Source organism: Buceros rhinoceros, unplaced genomic scaffold (assembly GCF_000710305.1).
Source record: "Buceros rhinoceros silvestris isolate BGI_N320 unplaced genomic scaffold, ASM71030v1 scaffold446, whole genome shotgun sequence".
Classification (NCBI taxonomy): domain Eukaryota; kingdom Metazoa; phylum Chordata; class Aves; order Bucerotiformes; family Bucerotidae; genus Buceros; species Buceros rhinoceros.
In genome coordinates, this window is record NW_010416721.1 from 224,648 (window position 1) to 247,294 (window position 22,647).

The window sequence follows — 22,647 nt, forward strand, 5'->3', positions numbered from 1 at the left end:
AGGAAGGCACTCAAGAAGGGGGGTTTTGCTTTCCGACACTACATGCCTACACTGAATTCTTTCACTGTGATTATCACTTATTGTCTGGGGCAGAGAATTAACTGCTTTTATAACACGACTGAACACAACTGGTTTCAGGTTCACAGGGAGACAGTATTCCCTGCCCCTAATCACTGCTTAGCAGAACCTTCCTCTTCTCAGAAGTGCTGAGCAGATCATAAACCCAAACCCTCTGGTGTTTTTCCAAGATGATCTCTTCCCTTGCACCTACTGAAATAAGAAAAAACAGCTTAACCACCCCCACTGCTCCTGATATAGGACCTTCACAATTCTCTGAAAGACACTTCTACTAATTCTATAATTGTAGTTTAAGCCTAATCACCTATTCTTAATCTAACGTTAATTGGTCTAATCTTAGCTGCTTTAACACTACAGCGTCTCAGCAAACTGGCAGTATTTTTTTATTGTTATTGACTATGCTCGTAATAAAAACAGATCAATAAATGAGATGTTCTCCCAGGGATTTTGTAATACCTTTAGCTTCTATTCTTTTTGTGACTCATCGTAATTTTTTTTAAGTTTTTATGCATTTTGTCTCACAACTTTTATACTTTACAAAATTTCTTCACATTGTATTTGAAAAGACAGTCTTCATTCACGCCAATTTTCCCATCCTTCATCTTAGGAGACGTATTAGAAAACACGTAATTTTACATTTTCAGTTATACTTGATTTAAATACCTGCATATCAACATATTAGGAGGTACAGTAGAAGAAAGCAAAGGACAAGAGTAAACTAGAGTTTCATACACTGGAGTATGTTACAAAAACATCTTAATTTTATCACTGAGAGCACAGCAGGTTTCTCATACACCACCAGAGTTACAAAACAATGCAGAACAATAGTTTCAAATAAAGATTATCTGGAACTAGATTTTCACAGCACATCTGCAATGAAGGCATCAAAGGGTGGGGCCTTTGAGACAGGCACAGTCACTCCTGTTACTGCCACATTGACTGTAAAATGCAAGTAAGAGGATTTTACGGTGCAGCATATTGAAAAATGAAGTTCCAGATGTTTATTTTGGCTCTTTACCCGGAATGAAGGGCTAACATTCAAAAAAATTTAACAAGTCTTTTTAACTGAAATTCTACACCTAGACTGACAAGTATTTAGAAGGATTTATAGAATCACCTTTCTCTTTATATTCAACCTTTTATAACCTTTGGACCAGTTTCTTTCCTTCTGTGGCTTGAAGAAGTCAAATCTGCACCTTCCATTACCCTGAAGTATACTATAGTGTGTCTACACTACAGGCCATTCTAGACACATGCATCACACATCTCTAAGCAGCAAAGAATCTGAGTTTTCATTGATTCTGGAAACAGAACAATGAACCAAGAGGAGCGTATATTTGCATGCTTTCACAGCGCATAAGGTTTTTACATTAGAGTGTTGATGTAGAACAAAGGTAATTCTTAGAGGGTCTGTGCTTTGCAGCAGAGTTAGAGCTTCACGTTCCAAAACGACTATTCTAGTAAACAGCCGTCTTCTGGGCTACAATGCTCAAGAAATGAGTACGATTTTTATTCAGACACAAGTTTGTGCTTGACTTTAGTAATAGGTTTCTGTAGGCATCCCCCAACTCAGAGCATAACGGGTTGGTTCGTAGGAGCTTTTTTCCAGGACACACATTTCTTAGCCATTGGGTAGAGATTTAATTTTGGTATTCCCTCTCCAGATGGTCACAATCCCAAGAAATGCTCAGCACCAAGAGAATGGTTCCAGTGGAATTCAGCTATCAGTTTGCTGTTAAAATAGGTGTCAACATTTAAAGACAAAATTTAAATTACTGAGGATTGGGCTAAGCCTCTTGGGAAAATCTGACATGTTAACAATTCCTTAATCTGGTTTTGAATGCAGGACTGAGCTTATAAAGGAAACTTAAGCATCTGTAAAGTTCCAATGCGTTTGTAGTTATGTCACAAAATAAAGACCAAAAATGTCAGTAATACATTTTACAATGGTACACCGAAGGAAGTTATAAGTATAATCCAAAAATTAAAATGAACAAACAAACATACAACTTAGTAGCTGTATCTCCCCAGATATTTCTGCAAATTGTTTGCAAAACCAACTAATTAATTAATAGTACTTAAGTAGCTATTTTCATCTTTTGTTAAAAAGCACGTAAGCAGATAGATACTTAAGTTCCACTGACTTTACCTCATATTCACTCATATGCAAATTGGATTACTTTAAATTAAAAAAAGAGTATTTACTACATTATTGCTTCTAGAAACTTAGTGTTTTAAGAGGTATGCTCTGGGGAAAGGACGGTCTGATTTTATATCTTTGTCAAAGAGCTAACACAGTGAGTTAATACAACAGACGAGATACTCCTAGAGTACCCAGAGGAACTATCCCTCCAGAATGTTAGCATCTAGTTTGAAGAAAAACTTCTCTTCCTTGCACAGCCACCAAATGTACACCAAGAATAAAGATTGACTCTTTGGCAGATGAAGTGTTTGTTAAACAATAACAAACGACTATGGTAGTGCTGATGCTAAAGAACAGATTAATAAAATCATACTCTGATGAATTAAGAAAGTGTGTGATGAACAGGACAGTGTGAAACATAAGTGAAAATTCAAATAAACCCAGGTATTTTCTTACCTATTGGACTAGCAAACTTCAGATTCGTTTTTTCAGTTGCTGGATTTCAGTGGTTGAACATAAATCAAATGATTCTATGATTCTATAAATGTATGTGCTGACATTCCTTAAAAAATACATGCATATGTCCAATTATTCAATAGCCTTCATAACAAACTTATATTTTGGAAATAAAAACAATGGATATAAAATAAATTTTCTCGTCACACAGTACAAAGCCACTATTGGACAAATTGGAAGCAATCACTTGAATTGTACAATAGATATGCAGTGGCTTCTTTGTACAGTCATGATCATTAAACTGCAGAAAAAAACCAAACAAACAAAAAAAAGAGAGACAACAGTCACAAATGTCTTGGCTGGAAGTCTCTCACCAGCGCTGCACTCAGGAACCAGCTAGAGAAGCAGTCGGATTACAAGTCTCACCGTAACTGAAATAAAGCACTATAAATGAAGCACTGCTGTAGGCAATGAAACTCCTCCTCAAGCTAGGGAAGTCCCACTGACACAGACACTCACACGCCTTCAGTACATAGTAGAAAAATGCCCAGCTGGTCATTGCCAGTAGTTGAAATTCCAGCAAATCCCAAATATGTGCTAAATTCCAACTTCAGAAATCTATCTTCAGCTTTGAAATATCCTCCAGTCTTCGTCTACAGTGTCAGACAAATCACCAGATTCTACAAGATAATGATGACTTCATGTGAGGAGATGAAGTAGTTGCCTGGTTATTTTTAAGTACCATTTTTGACCCGTGGCATTTCATTTTCTCATATACAAGATGGGATTAAACAATGCTTCTTCAAATTCCCACCTCATCTGCACAGAATCCCAGAATCACTTTGGTTGGAAGAGACCTTTAAGATCATAGAGTCCAACCATTCATCCTGCACAATTTTCTTTTGCTTAGTCAGATCACTGAACTTCGGAGCAAAAAAACAGCTTCTGTAAGTTGTTCGAACAAACCCAATCTTGGGTTTCTATCACAAGATTTAAAATGATACATTATGTATGAATTTATATGTTTATCCTGTGTTTTAGTTGGATCAGATGGAGTTGACAAGTATTTGCTTACTTCAGTGAAATTGCAACTTTAGCTTGAAAAACGATGCAACAACTTTTTCCTTTCACTGACAGTTGGCAGACAACTCTTGAGAGAAACTGAGTAAAATCCAGGTCTAAAACAGGAATTCAGTAACTGTGTGGTTCTAAACAGCAATCTGGTTAAGAAACATTCTGACAGAAGCCAATGCTAACTTTTTTTAAAGAACATACAGTCTTGCTGCAATATCAACAAGATTTAAGGAATGTAGAATTAATTCTCTCGTGACACTTGGAGAATTCTCTAAGCCGAAAACTTAAAATTCCAGCCACTGAAAAAGAAGCCCAGAAACAATCTTGGAATACTCGAGTCTTGTCATCTTTCCACAACTTCACAAATAAATGGCGCAGGAGGAAATAGAATTAGTTCTGTCCTGTAACACTCCTTCCATTTTGAAGGAGTTACCAGCAGGGAAGATGTGGAAAATTTCAGGGGGGGGTAGGGGAAGGGGGTTGATTTTTTTGTACCTGACTGAACCAAGTGAAGTTGTGTTGGCCAGTGCAGATGGTTCATCAAATTTTTTACCAGGGGTTCTGCAATTTCAGTTTATTTTTATTACCTAGTCTTCATCCATCAGAGTTCAAATATAAAGTGCAAGAGTCCTCGAGGCTACTTGCTCTCAGGAACAAAGAACTACTGAAAAATTCCAAGCATATCTACCCTAACTAGGCGAGAGCAGATAGAGAATACACTGTCTGGCCAAACACAGTATGACTGTCTGTCAGAACACCTCGCATCTTCAGCAGCTAAGTCACCTCTTTCAGATCTATATGCTGAGAAAATCCCCAGACAGCTTTCTTTCCTCTGAATGCTGTTACTTCCCTGCTCACCACAATTCCTACAGCATCCCTGAAATTACTCTGCTGGTTTATACCATCAGATTTGCTCATGTTTTTATTGCTGTTGACAACAGGAGTAGAACAAAATACACGTTGCTAGAAAGGGGTTTTCAGCAGGTTTGTATTTACCCTCCGTTTGAACTGGATTATATATTCTTTCATGCAAGAAGGCTAAAGGTAAAACAAACCTCTCACTTGTGCGCTTAAGAGAATGTGCTAAATCAAACCATTTCTGTGAAATATGCCTGTACTTCTTGGCAGAAAAATTCGGACAAGTTTGGTGTGAATTCAGTCAGACTGTTACCACAGACAGCACAGGTCTGCTTTGCACATCTCAAGTACCATTAAACCATAAATACCAGTATGATGCTCAGAACCAGTATATGAAAGGATGATCAGTAAAGTAATGCAAGTCTTTTAAGTTAAGGATGTGGCAATTGGCGCATTATGCTGCACCTATACTGCTACATCACCTTATGGAAGATGTGAGCTGCTGAAACACCATCAACTGCCGCCAGCTTGGGGAGGACAAACAGAATTAAGAAGTGCCCCACCTCATCCTGCAATTTCGCAGGCCGAAAACCCCTTACAGGTGCTTTTACATGTGACAGAGCATCCAAACAATACCACGGACAATACTGGTATCTCGAAAACAAGATCAAACTCGGCATCTAAAAATTCAGTATCAATGGCAAATTGTCTCAAATATGGATATTGATCAGGTTGCCCAGCTTAGTTCTCACGTCATACATTGAGAACAGTTCTTCTGTTGACTTCACTCAGCACCTCTGTCACCTACCCCAGTCCATATTCCTGTTTGTTGGCTGAAGGCTTGGATAATTTGTTTTGAAAGAACAAAACCATAATATAATTAGTCTTTAAAAAGACATGAGAGTTCTGTTGGTCTGTGCAGAACTCATGCCTTTGGTGGTATGATGACGAAGAGTCTGAGAAATTATATGAAAGTCTGGCATACGTGATTAAAGGCAGGAATTACCACAAAAGGAATACATCACTGAAGGAAGTTAACTGGAGAAATTACCTGTGAAAACTGACCCTCCAAAGTGTCACATTTCCATGACGGAAATAATGACATAGAGCAAAATTTTCCACTTTGCACACCACACAATGATACCGGTGAAGGGTGCCACATACTTGCCTGGACCTTGCAAGTATAAAAGGTTTTCTGGGCTTGGCTTGGATATGCAATATACTCAGGTGCATCAGACTTTGGTTTTCTGAATGTTTCAGATTTGTTCTGCATGTGCCATATAAGCACGTTACTACTTTAAATACTGTAACTCTGACTGGAGTAATATTGTGTCTCTGCTGTTTGGAAATCTTAAACAATTCCGCCAAATCCTCTAGTTCTACACAGAGGAAATCTCTAAATTAAAATGGGAGATACACCAGTGGAAGGCCAGATGCACAGCTGCCTTGATGCAGAGGCTGTCGGGATGCCTAAGCACAATGCCACACAGCTTTTTCAAGACCAGGCTGGTACCAAAAAGTGCCTGTTGTTATGGGAATAACACATGAATGTGAATGTACTCTGCTGCAATAGCTATACCAGGAATAACATGCTGGCAGAAATGTTTCTGGTAAAACTTTGCAACATAGATGTGCTGTACTGGGTTTGTGAAAGTGTCTCCATTTGAGATTATGGAGATTGCACTCCTGCCAAAACTGCAACAGAGGCCTCAACGAGATGCAACGAAATTTCAAGCTGGTTGACTACAATGAGATTTTGAACTCTGGCAGTAAACAACATTAATACCGTTGTTCTCAGTATTATTCTACTGATTCAAAATCTGCGCTCTCAGTCTTTGGGATTGTAAAGGTTTGCCACCTTCATGTTAATTTAGATATACTGGTTTATCTTTCATAAATTTAATATTGCAATAATTTATGGCAGTATCATACATCAGTTATATATCTATATTTATCCATACTTACTTTTAGCTTTTGCAGTACAGCAGCATACAAAAAAAGAGCTCATTCACAGATATGAAGGAGGAAGATGAAAACACTCAGCAGAGGTAGCATGCACGAAATCAAAGATTTTGATTTTGAGAGAGATGACAGAGAGAGGAACTACCAAAGTTATAGACAGCATTTTACTGCCAAAATGAATGGGTATTGCCAGTGCTGGTACTGGAGAATTAATGGGACTAGACAATAGGGAAACAGAAATATATATATCACTCCCATGCTTCAAAGGAACAGAACAGTATGATCCTGTTAGAGAATTCCTACAATCAATATTCCTGTGCTGCACCTTATCTGTGGTCAAAGAGTGAATTTCATTTACCAACAGCCCTGCAGTCCAGTACTTTTCATTCCATTTGCTTTAAGAAAAGAACTTGTCTGCCATCTTCCCAGAAATGTCTATATTTTAAAAAAGGGAAACATTACAGTATGTTATACAAAAAACCCCCCTATTTCCTCTACAAATGGAAACACTCCTCCCTATGCTGTTTTATTTAATGTTTAGAAGTTAATTGAATCACGGCAGTTAGTTCCACTTTATGCAACTCCATAATTGAAGCATGGAATAATCAGGACCTCTAATAATTTTCTCAAGAGTTATCTGTCAGGACCCATAACTCATCATAAAACCAATTATATCACTTCTGGCATGCCTTTCAACACTTTGGTGCCTGCCAAAGTAAAAATCAATAAAAGATGATTATTATTCCATGGCTGATCCTGGTTAAGTGGCTCCAGTGGCAGACCCTGTTGGGGAACTGCCATTAAAGCTTTTAGAACAGCATCATCCTAGTCTTACATGCTACTTGAGTGAGCATATCTCATAACGCAAAAGTATTTTCAAGCTTGTTAACAACTGCTATTGACTAGTTACCATGAAACATTGTGCTGGTTAACACTCACAAAACTTAACTGAAAAACAGCACACACTTTTCTGATTATGCATTTGATAACAATGGAGTTTCACCCAACTTCTTCTGGTCTGATGGGAAGACCCATCCTGTACCACAATGGCATGCGTTTCTCCATTTTAATAGTTGATATATGTAATGAAATTACAAGGTCACTTAAGATACCACTGAATTTTGTAATGCAACTTGCTGCTGTAACGAACACCTTCAACACTAGGTGGCCTACGTATTTCTCTTTCTTCTCTGTGTCTTTCAGATCAGCCTGGCCCTTGCAGCAGTCTAACCTAAATCCTCCTTTAACGTGTCAAGATCTAAGATAAATTGATCTGATAAAGTGTTCTGACATATCAGATCTTTGAAGCACTCAGATTACAGATTTATCTCCTTAATAGCTGCATAGTCCTCATTCATTTTACCCAGCACATTTGGCAATCTCGTCCTTTACAAAGTGTTCATGAAATTAAGGTAACTACTGTCTTCAGAGAGCACAAGCCACAATTAGCTGATTATTTGTTCTTACAATGAACCTCGCATAAAAATTCATGTTCAAATTTTTCCATTGTACTTAGTATCAAGCTGTTCACACAGAAAAAAATTCATTAAAGCCCTGTTTCCCTCAGAGAGATGAAGGGCCTCAAATAATTTCCTGCCAAAACCAGCATAAGCTTTTCCACCAGCTTCAGCGGCCACACACACAAAACATACTGTGAGCGATATGCAGTGGCAAACGAGTTTCACCAACCTGAACACTAATCACAGCCCTGCTACCAAGACTGAAAGATACTCATTCTTTGTGTCCTTCTTGACGTGCATCCCGCAATATTTGAGCACTGGGCTAAAAAATGTCAGGCTCATTGTTGGAAAATACGAAGTGATGCATGGGAGAAAAGAACCTAGGAGTATGCAGAGAGAATCAGGTCGTATGTATTAGCTCATATCACTAAAGAAAGAAATACTGAAGTCACCATGAATAGTTAATGCAAAACAGCAGTGTAAAAGACCAATAGAATATTGAAGATTTCTGAGGAAGGATGAAGAAGAAAATATCATAGAAAGCCTATACATCCAGAGTGATACAACATGTTGAACGCGGAACATAGTTCTAATTGCCATAAAGCAGAAGAGATGCCACAGAATTCTGAAAGTACAGAGGTGACATATTACTAGAAATTACTTACCTATGAGGACAGCTCAGACTGATTGCTACACTCAGAACACAATTAAAGAAGGAAAGCAACTCATATCAAAAGTAAGTTGAGCATGTTTGTTCATTATTTCTCATACTAAAGCCAGAAAAAACCTAGTGAGACAGACAAGCAGCAAGTTTAAAGTACGGCGGGTGGGTGGGGAATTAAATTGTGGGATGTAATAGAAGTGAGAATGCAAATGAATTTTAAAAGGACATAGAAACCCACACATGTAACAGCTGGAAATTGGTGTGGAGGCATGATTAAGAGCCTAAGAAACACTGCACTGCCAACTGACAGCCAGTGGTAAAAAGGGCACCAGAGGAAGTATCGTCCTATGATTCTCTGATTTTACATATTTATTCCCCATGGATCTACTACTTGTTCCTACTAGTGGTAGACTTCTGTACCAAATGGAGCTTTGTTCTCATCTAGCAAGGCTATTCCTGCTCTGGAGGCTATATGTCAACCAAGACATAACTTTTTCTGAAATAAATTAGATTGGATAAATTGTTTTGTCCAAATCCAATACTTGTGATTATACAAAAAAAAAAAAAATCCAAACCAGGTCAAACTCTCCTTCACTATAAAATCATCAATACACAAGGAATTTGGTACTGATTACTTAACACTTGCTTTTATCAGGTCTTTCCATTTTTTTCTCCAGACATCTCAACACCTCTAACGTCACCGCTGCCAGGTCTGAATGAATATTTCCCAATTTAATAAAGTAAATATTCCTTTTGCAGTAAACTCCCATCCAGCACCAGTATGGTTTTTGCATTGAATTCAACATTTTCTGTTTCCAAACCTCAATTTGGTATGATAAAGTAAGTATAGCTTCAAGAAATATATACCAACTGTGTCTCAAAAATACCAATTACTGTGCGTGTTCCAATAGATGCAGTCTAGGTCTCAGCTGGTTGCTTAAAGAACTGAGACTGTAATTTTAAACACAAAGTCTCTCACATAAGCAGCTGTAAAATACATGCTTCTGCACATGGAATAAGTATTTCCTCAGTGCTATGAAACTAATTTTTTGCCTTTTAAAGCAGATTTTAATTTGGCCATTAAGATTCGCCAAAGGAAACAAAATACAAGGATTATTAATGAAAGCAAAAATTACTGTTAAAAATTACTTATTTATTGAACACAGATACTATAATCAAATTAGCAATCACTGAAATAGAAGGAATTACACTAATATATGAACACAGCATATTATTTCCTGGGTCTTTGCCTTAGCTTGTACCAAGCCTCTAAAGATCACAAAATCTTTAGCTCACATGTGGTACAATGTTGCTTAACTTCAGACAACAACAAGCTATCAAGTACAGAACTACAATATTTTAGATATATATATTCCAAGATTTGTATCTTCTAAACCTCACGGGTCTTTCCTCAACTTGAAGTGCCTACAATTTGACCATCTGTAATAATCCACTGTCATGGAAATCTCAATAAATGACATGGACTGTCATAGTCTTCAAAGTCATTAGAGCTGGTTAACACCGTTTTGTACTATTCTAGTTCTGTAAACAAGGATTACAATATTTTTTATTTGGATAAATAGTGGTAACATAACCAGATATGTATCGGAATAAAGCAGATTGGAATATGGCATTTTCATTGTGTGAAAAATCATAAGATTAATAAAAATACATTTTGTCTCAAATAAGAATAAAAAGTTCCACATATTTTCATAAACCACTTCTGAAGAAAAAAGCCAATGAAAATTACTAAATGTTGAATTTATTAGATTTGAATCCTTAACTTCTTTTAACATAAAACCCAGTTCTGTGTGAAAAGCCTTTTGAAAGAGAAAGCTAAAATTTCTGAAGCAGTCATGACACCTCTTCTACTTGCAGCTGCAATGGAGCATACGCAGGCAGTTGGCACGTATCTGTTGAGGAGCATTAACTTTCAACTGCAGAGTGTAAATTCTAACTACAAGCTGGATTTATTTTGCAAATATGAGTAATTTAATGTAAAACTAGAGATTTCTGATCTTTTGAGGATATAACTTGGCCTCATCTGTCCACAATGAAAATATGAAGATTTGAGATAAAGGAACAACATTAATAGTCCTTAGTTAACTACATAAATTGTAGCATTTCCGTTAAATCCCATATCCAAGTAGTATTTTTACTTTAAAGATTTCAGTAAGAAACTAAGTCGCGATCACTCAAACCGTTTCTGAAGTGTTCAGAGAACTGCATCACCATTTCTGCAGCCTCATGAATACAGCTTGCTTTTGCAACTCAGAGGCCCAAATAAAATGTTGGTTTCCTTTTAGCTTGCTTATAATAGTCAACAAAACTCTGTTTTCACAGCTACAAGATAAAATAGTACTTCAGGAACTCTAACATTTCTGTATTTTTATCCCATTCTCTCTTTCACTCAAATAAAAACATACCTTATTTAACTATACTAGCTCAAAGACAACCATCATGCATATACCATAACTGACAAATACAAAAAATTATGTTTAATAATCCACTTTTTACTAGAATCAAAAACTGTGGAAACAGCAAGCATCACATATCACAGGCAGGGTATAATACGTAGAATTCTGCTAGCACTCGTACACTGACCATGGATAACTGATCATCAGTGGAATGATGTAAATAGGTATTGTTTAACAGATCTGTATTTCCTTTCCTCTCTCCTCGAATTTCCTTTCTTTTAGTAATAACAGATGTTTTTGTTAAAGCTAAACTGTAATGTGTTCTTTTCAAAGAAATAAAACTTCATTAAGCTTTTTCCCCCTTAAAGGGCTTGTATTGAGAATCATCCGACACGATGTATTTGGAGTTCCAGTAACAGAGATAGGAAAAACCACCACCAGTAACAAAACCCCAGCCACCTTCCATGATGATCAAAGCATGGAAACCAGTGTCAGCTTAAAAAAAAAATGAAAATGTCTAAAATAAGATGACTCTTTAGAACTCAGAGTACCTATGCAGCAGACGGTCTGCACTAACATGCAGCCACCAGAATTAAATATAGGGCTGAAAGAAGACCTCACCAAGAAAAGGTGGTATGATGTCACCTCATTTATGAAAATGAATAAATGTTACCACACGAAGAAAGCCATATTAAGGCCTTATATAGAATACTGCATACATTTCTGGACATTCACCCAAAGAAAATGCTTTCACACTGGAACAGAAAACAAACACTAGGATAAAGGAGGTGCAAACCAATGCCCATCTTGCAGGAAGAGGGAAAGACAACGGCTGGCTTAGTTACCCTGAGAAAAGGTTTAGGAACAGAGTGGAGGGAACCACTCCATTATCTAACTACAAAAAAGAGTAAACAATAGATGAAATTTAGAAAACTTTTGCTCTCCAAGCTATTGCGCACCCACTTTAAGATTGATGAAGCTGAGCTAAAGATGACAAAATGACCAGCTGATATCTCAGTCCACTGCTGCATACACTATTCATCTTTATAAAAGCATCTAGGGCTACAGTTTGAAAAGCAAAATGGAAATATAGTCATATCCTAGCGCAATCTTCAGCAAGTTTTATTAAAGAAAATTATAATGCTCAATCAACCTTCTTAAAATAATTTGTAACGATTTAGGATCAAAATGCTTCAAGTCAACTGCATAATAATACTTTTCTGCCAACATTTTAGAGTAAATATTAAAATACAGATTATTCAGATTACACATGGCCCATCACACACTAATTAGTAAATCACAAATTAATTATGCAGTAAATAATCACATACCTACTTCCCTCAGTCTTTGGGAAGAAATTCGGTGAATCTTTTCAGTCACTCTGGCACTGACTATGGCTTAAAAGCCATTAATTCCATTAAAAGAGCTTCAGAGAAGACTCTCCACTTGTGATTGTTCCTGAACTGTCAGACTCTACCAAGCTTCAAAACCACATCCAGGAATATGTGCTTCTTTTTAATGAAAAACCTCCAAACAAACAAACAACAATAAAAAGAAACCACCAAAGCAATCAAAAATCTCCTAAAACCCCCAACATCATTCACTGTCTGTTTTGCCAAAGATGCTGATCTGCCTATATGCTAAATCTGCACATTGCTGATCTTTGTGAATTTATTTTTGTTGTTGCCAAAATAAATGTTTCGACAGCAGCTGCTTTTCCAAAAGAAGAAGCTCTGAATAAACAAAGAAATCTGTTTGTGAGGTCTATGTAGCTCTGGTTTATAAAAAAATCCAATTATAAGAAGTGTACGAAGCCATTAAGCTGGACTCATTTGCAGTCATGTCTCTCTGTAGAAAGTGTGCTGAGAGGACAGGGAGAAGAGTGAGCATGTTAGAGCACAGAGCAATTTTTATTGCATTAATAAATATCATGGAGGGAGTATTATACTGGAGAAACATGCAGGGAGTCAGAACACATTAACTTTGGGAGCATCCCCTCTGTAGAGCGCTCTCCAGAATCATGGGATGGCCACCCATTCCTTCCAAGTGAGCATCACTGTGTCAGCTCGTAAAGCCGAGTATCTGTGCATGTGAAGGTGCCCTCAGAGAGTCTTTTCCACTGATAAAATTGACAGCAACAAACTTGCTACTTCCTGCCATCTAGTGGGGCTCAATGCCTGGACTCATAGCATAAGTTTAGTGTGAACCATGCAAAATACAACCAAATCACATAAAATGAAGCATTTGCATGTAAGAGTGTTTTAAACCTGCAAGTTGACCACTGGAACAGTAAAGAATATTCCAAAGGTGAATCTGAATGAAAAAAATCTCCACAACCTTTAACTACATTCAAAGCACAGGAAAAAATAGATTATCTTTGAAAATTATTAACAAATTCACATTTGGCCATGTAAAGGAAAGTATCTATAAATGAGTTCTCAATTTCTGTTACCTTGGCAATGGTCTCGTGCAGGCTGAAGGAGGGATCCAGCTCTTCAGTTTTTGTTGTAGGTGCAGGAAAAAGAGCTTCAGAGAGAAAGCTGGAATTCTGTGAGAAAGAAATAAGGAGCCTTTTAGGATTCCACATCCATTTTCTCCTTCAAATGCTATTTGATTTTGTTCAGAGATTGAAAACCCTTTCAAATTGTTCTTATGTTTTATCAATTATTAAACTTACATCACAGATCTAAACAACAGATTCCAAGTCCTTGGAAGAGCCAAACCCCCTAAGTCTTATGACTTTATTTTTGGAGTGGCAGTTATCTTTGCCATTATGCTTCCCAAAGTAGCTAAAAATATTGACTAGAGGGAGAAAAAAATACCCAAAGTTTTCACTTTGAGCTAGGCACCAATCAGACATTTTATTAAATAAATTGTGATTTAGTCTTCAGAAGAAAGTAAACACAACAATCAAAGAATGTATTTGTACCTTCTACAACCATCCCACTTCTGTATACAGAAATACCATCTACAGAATACAGGGGTTCGATCAATTCCCTAGAATTATATCCTTTTTAACACTGGGCAATCTCAATACATTGTTCGTACAAGATGATCACCTCTTCTTGTACTGCAAGACAGCAAGAAGTTAGGTTGCATATTTGCTGTTACAAGGAAACAAGGTGTGAAGTGAAAAAAGAAGCAAAACAATACAAAGAAAAACAAAACCCCCAAGCCTCAAAAGGTACACAGATGTCTAAAATGGGATTTTAAAGCTGGTATAATAACCCAGAAAATCAGCTGAAGAGTCTTTCTCTACATCCCTGTAACTCCTGAAACATAGATCTGAAAAGTACCCCCGCTCTCATCGAGCGCCTCAAGTTCTGCTCTGTAGGCATGAACTGCCCCACTTTGAAAAACTGGGAACCTAGCGCCCATCTAATGCCCCCGGTATAAAAATAGGTGTGGAGGTACACCTTGATGGATTGAGATGCTGGATTTGACAAGCTTTGAATACACTCACTGCTCAGTGCTAAATCACAGTTCTTTCAGAGATCAGCAGGAGGATGTGACAGTGCATGGCTGTCATGCCATTCTAAGATGTACTAGCTATGAGCAGTTCTTTTAAACATACTCTTCTTCTGATGCACAAATAACCAGAGATGCATTTGCTGTATTTATTTACATCCTGAAGAGGAACAAAACTTCACCTCAAGCCCTCTGCCAAACTCTGGATAGCTCTAGACAACTAAGTTCAGCACTATAGTGTGTTGTATCTCCTTCTGCAAGGCCTACAGCTTTCCTTGTCCATGAATCTCATTCTGAGTTGTGATTTTAATTTTGGACACCGGCACCTAAATACATTACTATGTTTAGCTAGAATATCCTAAGATCCTTTATTCTGCTTCATCTTTACTGTGCAATGCACTGTGTGCTACATAGAATGACATACAGACTGACCACAGGGATCGATGGGGGACTGCAGAGGGACTACAAGCCTCTCATCAACACAACTCCTTGTGGCATGTCTTTGTGTCTGAGTGCTGGGAAACTGGTTTGTGATTTGTTTGACAGCCCTGGCAGAATCTCTAGGGAAGTGTCCATTTTCAGATTAAGTCAGGCTAGTCCTAGAACTAACATTTTGCATGTGTCTTTTAATGCCACTCTTTTATTTCTAGAGAGGAACTGTAATAAGAACATAATACAAGAAAACATACCCATTAAGAAAGGTTAAGCAGAGGAGTGTGACTTGTGAAATGAATGTATTTTGCCAGATTCATACATACATATATATTCATATAAGAATATATATATTCATATGAATATGCTAGTTACGTGTACGCACGTATATGCTATGTATATGTTAGTTACGCCATTTTAGATAGGACCTAATAAGAGAGCACCCCAACTTTGAGTGCAATTTTTATGTTCTATGAATTTACATATGAAATAGTACTAGTAGCAATAAGAAGCTGACCACAATCCTGGTTCAGAGATGCCTAAATCATCATGAGATTATACTATGATTACATCTTTACCAAAATAATTTTTAAAAATGTCTAGTCTTTTCACTTGAATTGAACTCACAGATTGAATTCCAAACAAAACTCACAGAAGCCCTGGTTCTGTATTTCAGCTGAGTAATTTTCTGATTTAGATTATTTTCCAAGACTGTAAGGCAATATTGACAATGTTCTGGAAGCATGAACTTTTCAAATACCAGCTTCTTATATCTACTAGACTAATATTTCTTCAATTTCCTTGTTTTGATATATTCTGATCTTCAATAGCTTCTGTCCGTGTATTCCAAAAAGACTCATACTCTGTATTCACAAGAAGTGAAGCCCCTTCTTAGGGGCATTAAACCTGGCAGTGATGCCCAACCCATCCTTTAACAGCCATAACTTTATCTGCATTCTGAGACTGCATGCTGGCCAAATAAAGCTTTGGTTAAAAATTATTAAAACTGAGCTGAGCTGTAACAGAGCTGATCTGTAAGGCTGCCACTCCACTACCTTTTGGCTTGCTAAAACCACTCTAGTGTTTGTTTTAAACATCTGGAAGTGAGCAAAGGAGAGAGACAAACAACTTAGATGCTTTGTCTTGGCTTGTACAACCACTTCGTAGGTGACTGATCTTTGCTCTTCTGATGCTGGGTTCTGAGCCGTATGAAGACTGAAGGAAAAGAGTAATTCAGCTAAAAGAGCTGTTCACCTCAAACACTATGAAGTATCTTACTGATGTGCCCTGGGGGCTAAAATGGTGATATCCAACATACACCTGCTGAATCGGAACAATGTCTGTGCTACACAATGCAGCACATCTCATGGGTGCATATCAAGAGCCAGTCTTAACTGGGCACAGCCCCGTAAGATGCCTTCCCGAAGCAGCGTGGGACACAACGGCCATACACTCATAGTAGCGATCTGATATGCCTGTAAGCTCTACTCAAAGCGTTCACAGCTAAATTAAGCTTCTTTGAACAGGGTGACAGACATTCAAAAAACGTAGTGAAAGGCATGTCTCAGAAAGGTATGTTAAAGCACTGCTAAGTTTGCCTGTTCATCTTTTTCCACAAATTAACGCCTCCACGATCAATATTCTACAAGTATTTCCATACATTTCTAGAAGATTATTTCTGGTAGTAAACTCCCACCACTTCCTTACAAAAAAAAAAAAAAAAGAAAAGAAAAAAATTTAGGACCAACTCATAAATTTTTGTGTTCAATGATGCATCTGTGTTTTTGTGTTATATAATTTGTCACAGAAGTATCAGAATAATAAATAAAGTCATTCTTCCTTTTAGAAAACTTTTTTTTTTTTAAATTTCAGGGAGAAGATGCATGAAGTCATTTATTATAAAGATAAAATACACACTTCAAGACTAATGCATAACAGCTACTCATCTTTGTTTTAAGTTTTGTGCACTAGTTTACAGAGCGATGTCAGTTGACAGGGGGAGGTTGAGGAACACTGTCATTCTGCTGTGGTAGTGCTAATGCTGTTCATCACCATTCACATAATTTCATTCAATAACTTAAAAAGATTTTACAGTCATTCTTGAGTACCTTACTGAGAGTCAGTGAAGGGAATGATTTCAGAATTAGATTTGATACACAAGATTAGATTATCACTCCACCTAGATAAATATTCTTTCTCTGGAATTTAAAACTTAATGGATCAGAGGCCTGTTAAGCAGGGAAACACCACTTCAACTGGCTTTCATCCCACCGAAATCTATACACACACCTGCAGAGCACAGGTTAGGATTCTAGTCTTCCTACACTCATCTCCACTCAATGGTGACAGATACAAACACTGAAAGTATACATTCATACCCATGCTCTTCATTTAGGTACCTCCATGGAGCAGATGGTCTTGCTCCCCCTATACAACTTAAATGAAAAGAAATACTAGGTCCTAAGTGTTTGATTTACACAAGTGAGGAGTGTGACTGAAGCCCAAGTCAACTAGAGTTCTGACACGGATCACTCCTGATATTTTCCTGGAGGCAAACACCTGAAAAGACAAACTTTATTTTTCTTTAAAACTAGGTTTTACGAGAACTGAATGCAGGGACAACAGCCTTTATTAAAAAGCAAGAGTACAACAAAATAAAAAAATGCTTTGTAAATAACTTCTGCTTGTTGCTGCTTTGCAAGGAGTGAAAGGCTCTTCCACAGCCCAGCAACCCTACAGTGACTTTCCGTGTTGCATCAAACTCAGCACAGACCCTGCTAGGATCCCTAGAAAAAGAGGGGGCTTTTTTCCTACTCACCTTCTGGTCAGACTACAAATATGCTTCCTACACTTCTCACCAGTCCCTTCTGTACTGAAAGATTTGGAGGTCTTTTTGACCCCCTCACACCAGCCGAGATGCCCTCTCTTTTGTTTGCCACATCTATGCCCTGGAAAACTCTTCCAAAACTGTATGTTTCTTCTCTGAAAGTCACTGACAATCAACCCTCCTTCTGAAGGCTTCCAACCTAGTGGAGACCACAGCAGCTGGGCAAGGCTTTCGCAGCTGCCTCAGCTGCTGCCTTTTAACGTGTCCTGGTTTGAGTTGAACATAACATAAGTAAGCAACGATGAGCAAACACATCAAAACACATTGTGTCATCCCAAGTGGCCAGTCACTTTGCTCGTGATGGAATCAAAACCCTGCTTGCTAAGATTGTGAAAAAGAGTCCTACAGAATCACTGCTTTAAGCAGGTTACAGTATTTTTGCACAATTAAACTTTCTGGCCAGAAAACAAAAATCTTCCTTTGGAATGCACATGACATAAAACAAATGGCTACAATTTCATGTATTTGTACACATTTACAGATAACATTTATTATGCTGTATGTACAGACAGATAACACCTGCAAATAGTTAATCCAAGATTACTATCTGAAATAACTTGCTGACTTTTGTTTTTTTCTTTCATAAAAGACACCTCCATAAAGATCCACTAGAAAGGCAAACATGTTCCATTTCTCTTGCCTTTTATTTTCTTTCAACGCAATGCTCATCAGAGAAAGCTGGATGCAATTTCCAAGTAACAGACGATCACTCTATCCCAGGGAGACATGGCAGAGATTTGAGTCTAGATGATGTTTCAAGAGCACCTCTCGGCATTTAACAGCAAGAACAACAGCGAGAAACTGAATCAGATTCCTTGATTGTTCTTCCAGCAAGCTCACATCAGCAAGCAAGCGTTGGGCGGTTTTTTTAACAACAATTTCCTAAACAAATTTCTAGTAAATACACACTAAGAAAAAGAGATGCTAATCCAAAGAGCACTAAACCCAACTATTATTCATTCACGTTTTTCAGCCGCAGTAGGAGTTGCTGTCCTCATCCTCTCATACCCTCACTTCCTAAACAAAACTAATCTGTCGTCACTTCAGGTCAGGCACTAGTATCACCCCCACTTTGTAGAATGTGCAGTGTTTTATGTGTTGTGCAGCCGAATGTTCTCAAGACAACATCAATTTAGTAAAAAACTTGAAACTTTTTCAAGTTCAGACCACTGTGGGACACTCAAATTTAGGAGGCCCAAATTCCAGTCATGCCTTTGAAAATTCTCTCCTTACAGTTTACTGCCTTTTGCAAAAAGCTATTCAAACGGATTAAGAACATTTGCTCTTCTGATATGAAGTGACATTTTTATCATACAACCCATACAATGCAGAAAGGACCACACCAATATTCCTTGAATTCCCAGGGTAGTGATTTGGATTCTCTATGAGCTCTTCAGAAAAGAAACAAACAAGCATAACATGCACTTGGAAGCAGCTTCCAAAACTCCCCTTTGTCTCATCTTCCTTTTGGAATGACCAGTTAACCTAATCTTTTCAATACTTATTTAATGAAGTGTTCTGTGAAATTAGAAAGACATTGATGTTCCACTTTTCAAATAATGGGTCACTTCTGATTAAACTTCGATTGAACATCCAACTTTCAATCTTAAAACAAATTGCCTCCTTTTCTTTTTAATTTGAACCCAATTTCCTGCTGCCCTCGGGTCTCATGACAGTAATTAATTGATTTATGAATCGATTAAACGGGGATCGAAAATGCAGGAAAAAACCTCCTTAAAATCCCAAACCTGGCTTACACTTGCTTATTTATGATGGACACGTGCACTAAAATTCACTTCTGATTTACTAGACTCATTTTTCTAACTTACCTTATCCTTCCTCAACTAATTAAGTGAACAGAATGCTTCACCTTCTAAAGGTACTAAATTTGCCATCCCTTGTGTACCGTCTTACAGCACACCTTCAATTTATATGCCAGCTTTCAGCCAATGCATTTTAAATCATGAATAAAATCCCACAGTAGTTCTGGTGATTTAATGTAAAACAGAGTAAGTAGACATCTACTTTGCTGTCATGGAAAGAAAATAAAATTTTACCACACACTGTCTTAGAACTGGAAATATTTCCATGGTACGTACTTACAACAAACAATTATCTTTACCAGCCAGGACAATGCTGCATCCATAACAAAGAGTCCTAATAAATTACCAGTTAGGAAAGTCAAATTATGTAACTAATAATTCCTTAATATGCTCTCATTCCATACCTGAATAGATTTTTCTTGCCTGCTGAATATTCCCCAGCATTTACAAGAAAACATCCCTCTGTTCTTAACCTGGTCAAAACCTCTAGAATGTTTTTTTTATTTATTTTATTTTCTGAGAGCGAAGGTTTCTCCACTCAGCAATAATGCTCAGCCTGGAAAAACAGTCTTCAGACTAAAGTTCTCTAATCAGTTTGGCATCACCCTTGTTAATATTTGTCTGTATGGTCCATATTTTCACCAAGTTTGTCCTTCAACAATTCACAATATTTTTGCTACTAATTTTGTAATGCTCAAAAGTAAAAGATGCTTAGGAAGGCACAACAAAAAGGCTTCTAAAATTTGGACAGGTAGGCTAAACAGTATAAACATGCTAATCCAAAGCGCCGAAGGGTGCAAAGCAAATACACAAAAGAAGGATGAAAGCCAAGAGAAAGCTGTTTATTTTCTTCACATAGACCAAATAATAATGTCTAGTAGAGGAAAATTGAAGGGTATAAAGCCTTTGCTGCATCAGGATTGAGAATATAATCTGTTGCCTGTCCGCATATTCATATCCTGTGTCTCTTCTATGAGCTATTAAGAGTGAATTAAGAGCTATTAAGAGTGAGACAGGTTTCACTCTTTCTGCCTTTTCATAATACAATGTCAAGAAGAGTAGAATTGCAGCAGCCTGGGGGACACGCACAAACGCGCAGTGTCTGGTCACTAACACACAAAGCAAGTAGCCAGAGTTTACCTTCAGAATTAACGTGGGAAACAAGGTTGGTTGGGAGGTGGAATTCACCTGCAGAGCACACACTGTAACGTTATGCTAGTGCCCTGAACTATTACCCAGAAATCCAGAGGTTTACAATTGTAGGAGGACTTGTCTGCATCTGTATTCAAAACCATTGCCAAAAATTTGTCATAGCATGAAGGAGAAAACCCCGTCTGAAGAGAAGATAAAGTGAGAGCAGTGAGCAGAACAAAAATACCTCTGAAATCTGTACTGCAGGCTTCTACTAATTCCTTCTTCCATTTTACCCTAAGTCAAGCAATTGGCATATGGTGTCTGGGCAGCAAACGGACAATTGTTTTCTTTGTGAAACAGCTGTTTCACCTCAGCTAGGCTAAAAGACCATCTCTGCTCTGTTTTATTTTCTTTTTTTTCCTCTCCTATCAGGGTGTAAGAGATTAAACCAGAGGTTTGACTGGAAGAAGGATCAAAAACAGAGTTATGGAAAAGGGTACCTCATAGATTAAAATATAGCTTATCATCAGCTATCTAGAATACTTCTAGTTCGGGAGGGTGCTGCGCACTGAAGCAGATTTTTAAATGGATTTACTGAAAAAGAGGATTATCTAGCATAGACATACCAAAGCCAAAGTGTGGTTCTCCAATGCATGGGTTAAACTGAAGCAATAGAATAACACCAGGCATTAATGTATGGCATGTAGCATTTCTCACTAACAAAGGCCATTCAAGCTGCAAATATATCGCAGAAGAGAGCGTGTGTCTCTTCCTCTCACTAGTAGGCTGAGTCTTCCCTTTCTAGCAAATGCTCTTGACATCTAATTAAATATTCCCCCCTCTAAACCCACAAAGGTTTATAAAGTGATATAAAAGTTGGTTTTCACTGTCTATTACAAAAATGAAACAAAAGACATAAAACGCGTAGGCTCTTACATTATTTTTAAAAAGCAAAGCTTTGCAGTTGCCGCAGCCTAACGCGTGTCAAAAATCTCATTCAAAGTGAGAATGACCCTACTTTGTGAAAACGGGCATGCCAGAAGGAGTTTCTGATGAGAGACTTTCCTTTGGCACTCTTGCCATCACTGAAGAACTTTTAGAAAAGAAACAAACTCAAAAGTATTTTCTGTGTTAGTGTCCTGGTGAAGATGCACACTGACCTTCAGATGTTACCAGAAGCTGGGCTAAATAAGCAGGCTTCACAAATCAGACTACCCAGAAAACAGAAGCAGCAGAATTGGAATCACTGCTGCACAATTTATTTTATTACTCAACTCAGTTGTAGCCAGAAAAAGTCAAGCCAACAGTCATCGGACAGGAACAGAATACAAGCGCTTTTCTTTTATCTCTTTTAATTTAATGTTTTCTTCCTTGCGTTAGTAAGTGAACTGAAATAATCATTGTAAAGCTATAAATTCACAAACTGCAGCACAAAGGAAACAACTTTTAAGGTATCAGGAAACTTGCATAACTTTATTCTTCTCTGGAGTTTTCCCTTGACATTTTTAAAACTGTAAGCAGAATCAGCAGTTTAAGTGGGAGGAAGTAGCCCAAGCCAGAAATCTGGACCCTCTAGAGCCTCCCAGAATTTAGAAGGTTAGAAATAGGAGGTTCAGTTCAGATTCACTACATGTATGAGAAAACACCTTTTCTTGGGTGTGTTGTGTGAAGGATGCAAGAACATTTTGTAACTTTTATGATCAATTGTGAGCATTCAAATTATGTGGAAAACACACAGTGTTTTCAGTAAGATCATCAGTAAGATCATCCTAACAATGTCCTATTTAATCC

The 22,647-nt window shown here is 37.6% G+C and overlaps 1 protein-coding gene across 1 annotated transcript in view; it reads right to left on the reverse strand.

Moving 5' to 3' along the window:
* Positions 1-22,647, reverse strand: part of LOC104494984 (inactive N-acetylated-alpha-linked acidic dipeptidase-like protein 2) — a gene marked incomplete at its 5' end in the record, with an annotated part of 115,000 nt that overhangs the window by 47,602 nt on the left and 44,751 nt on the right. Inside the window, one exon of the mRNA XM_010137892.1 lies at positions 13,565-13,660. Within this exon, the coding sequence (XP_010136194.1) occupies positions 13,565-13,660 (96 nt within the window). The remainder of the gene's footprint in view (positions 1-13,564; positions 13,661-22,647) is intronic.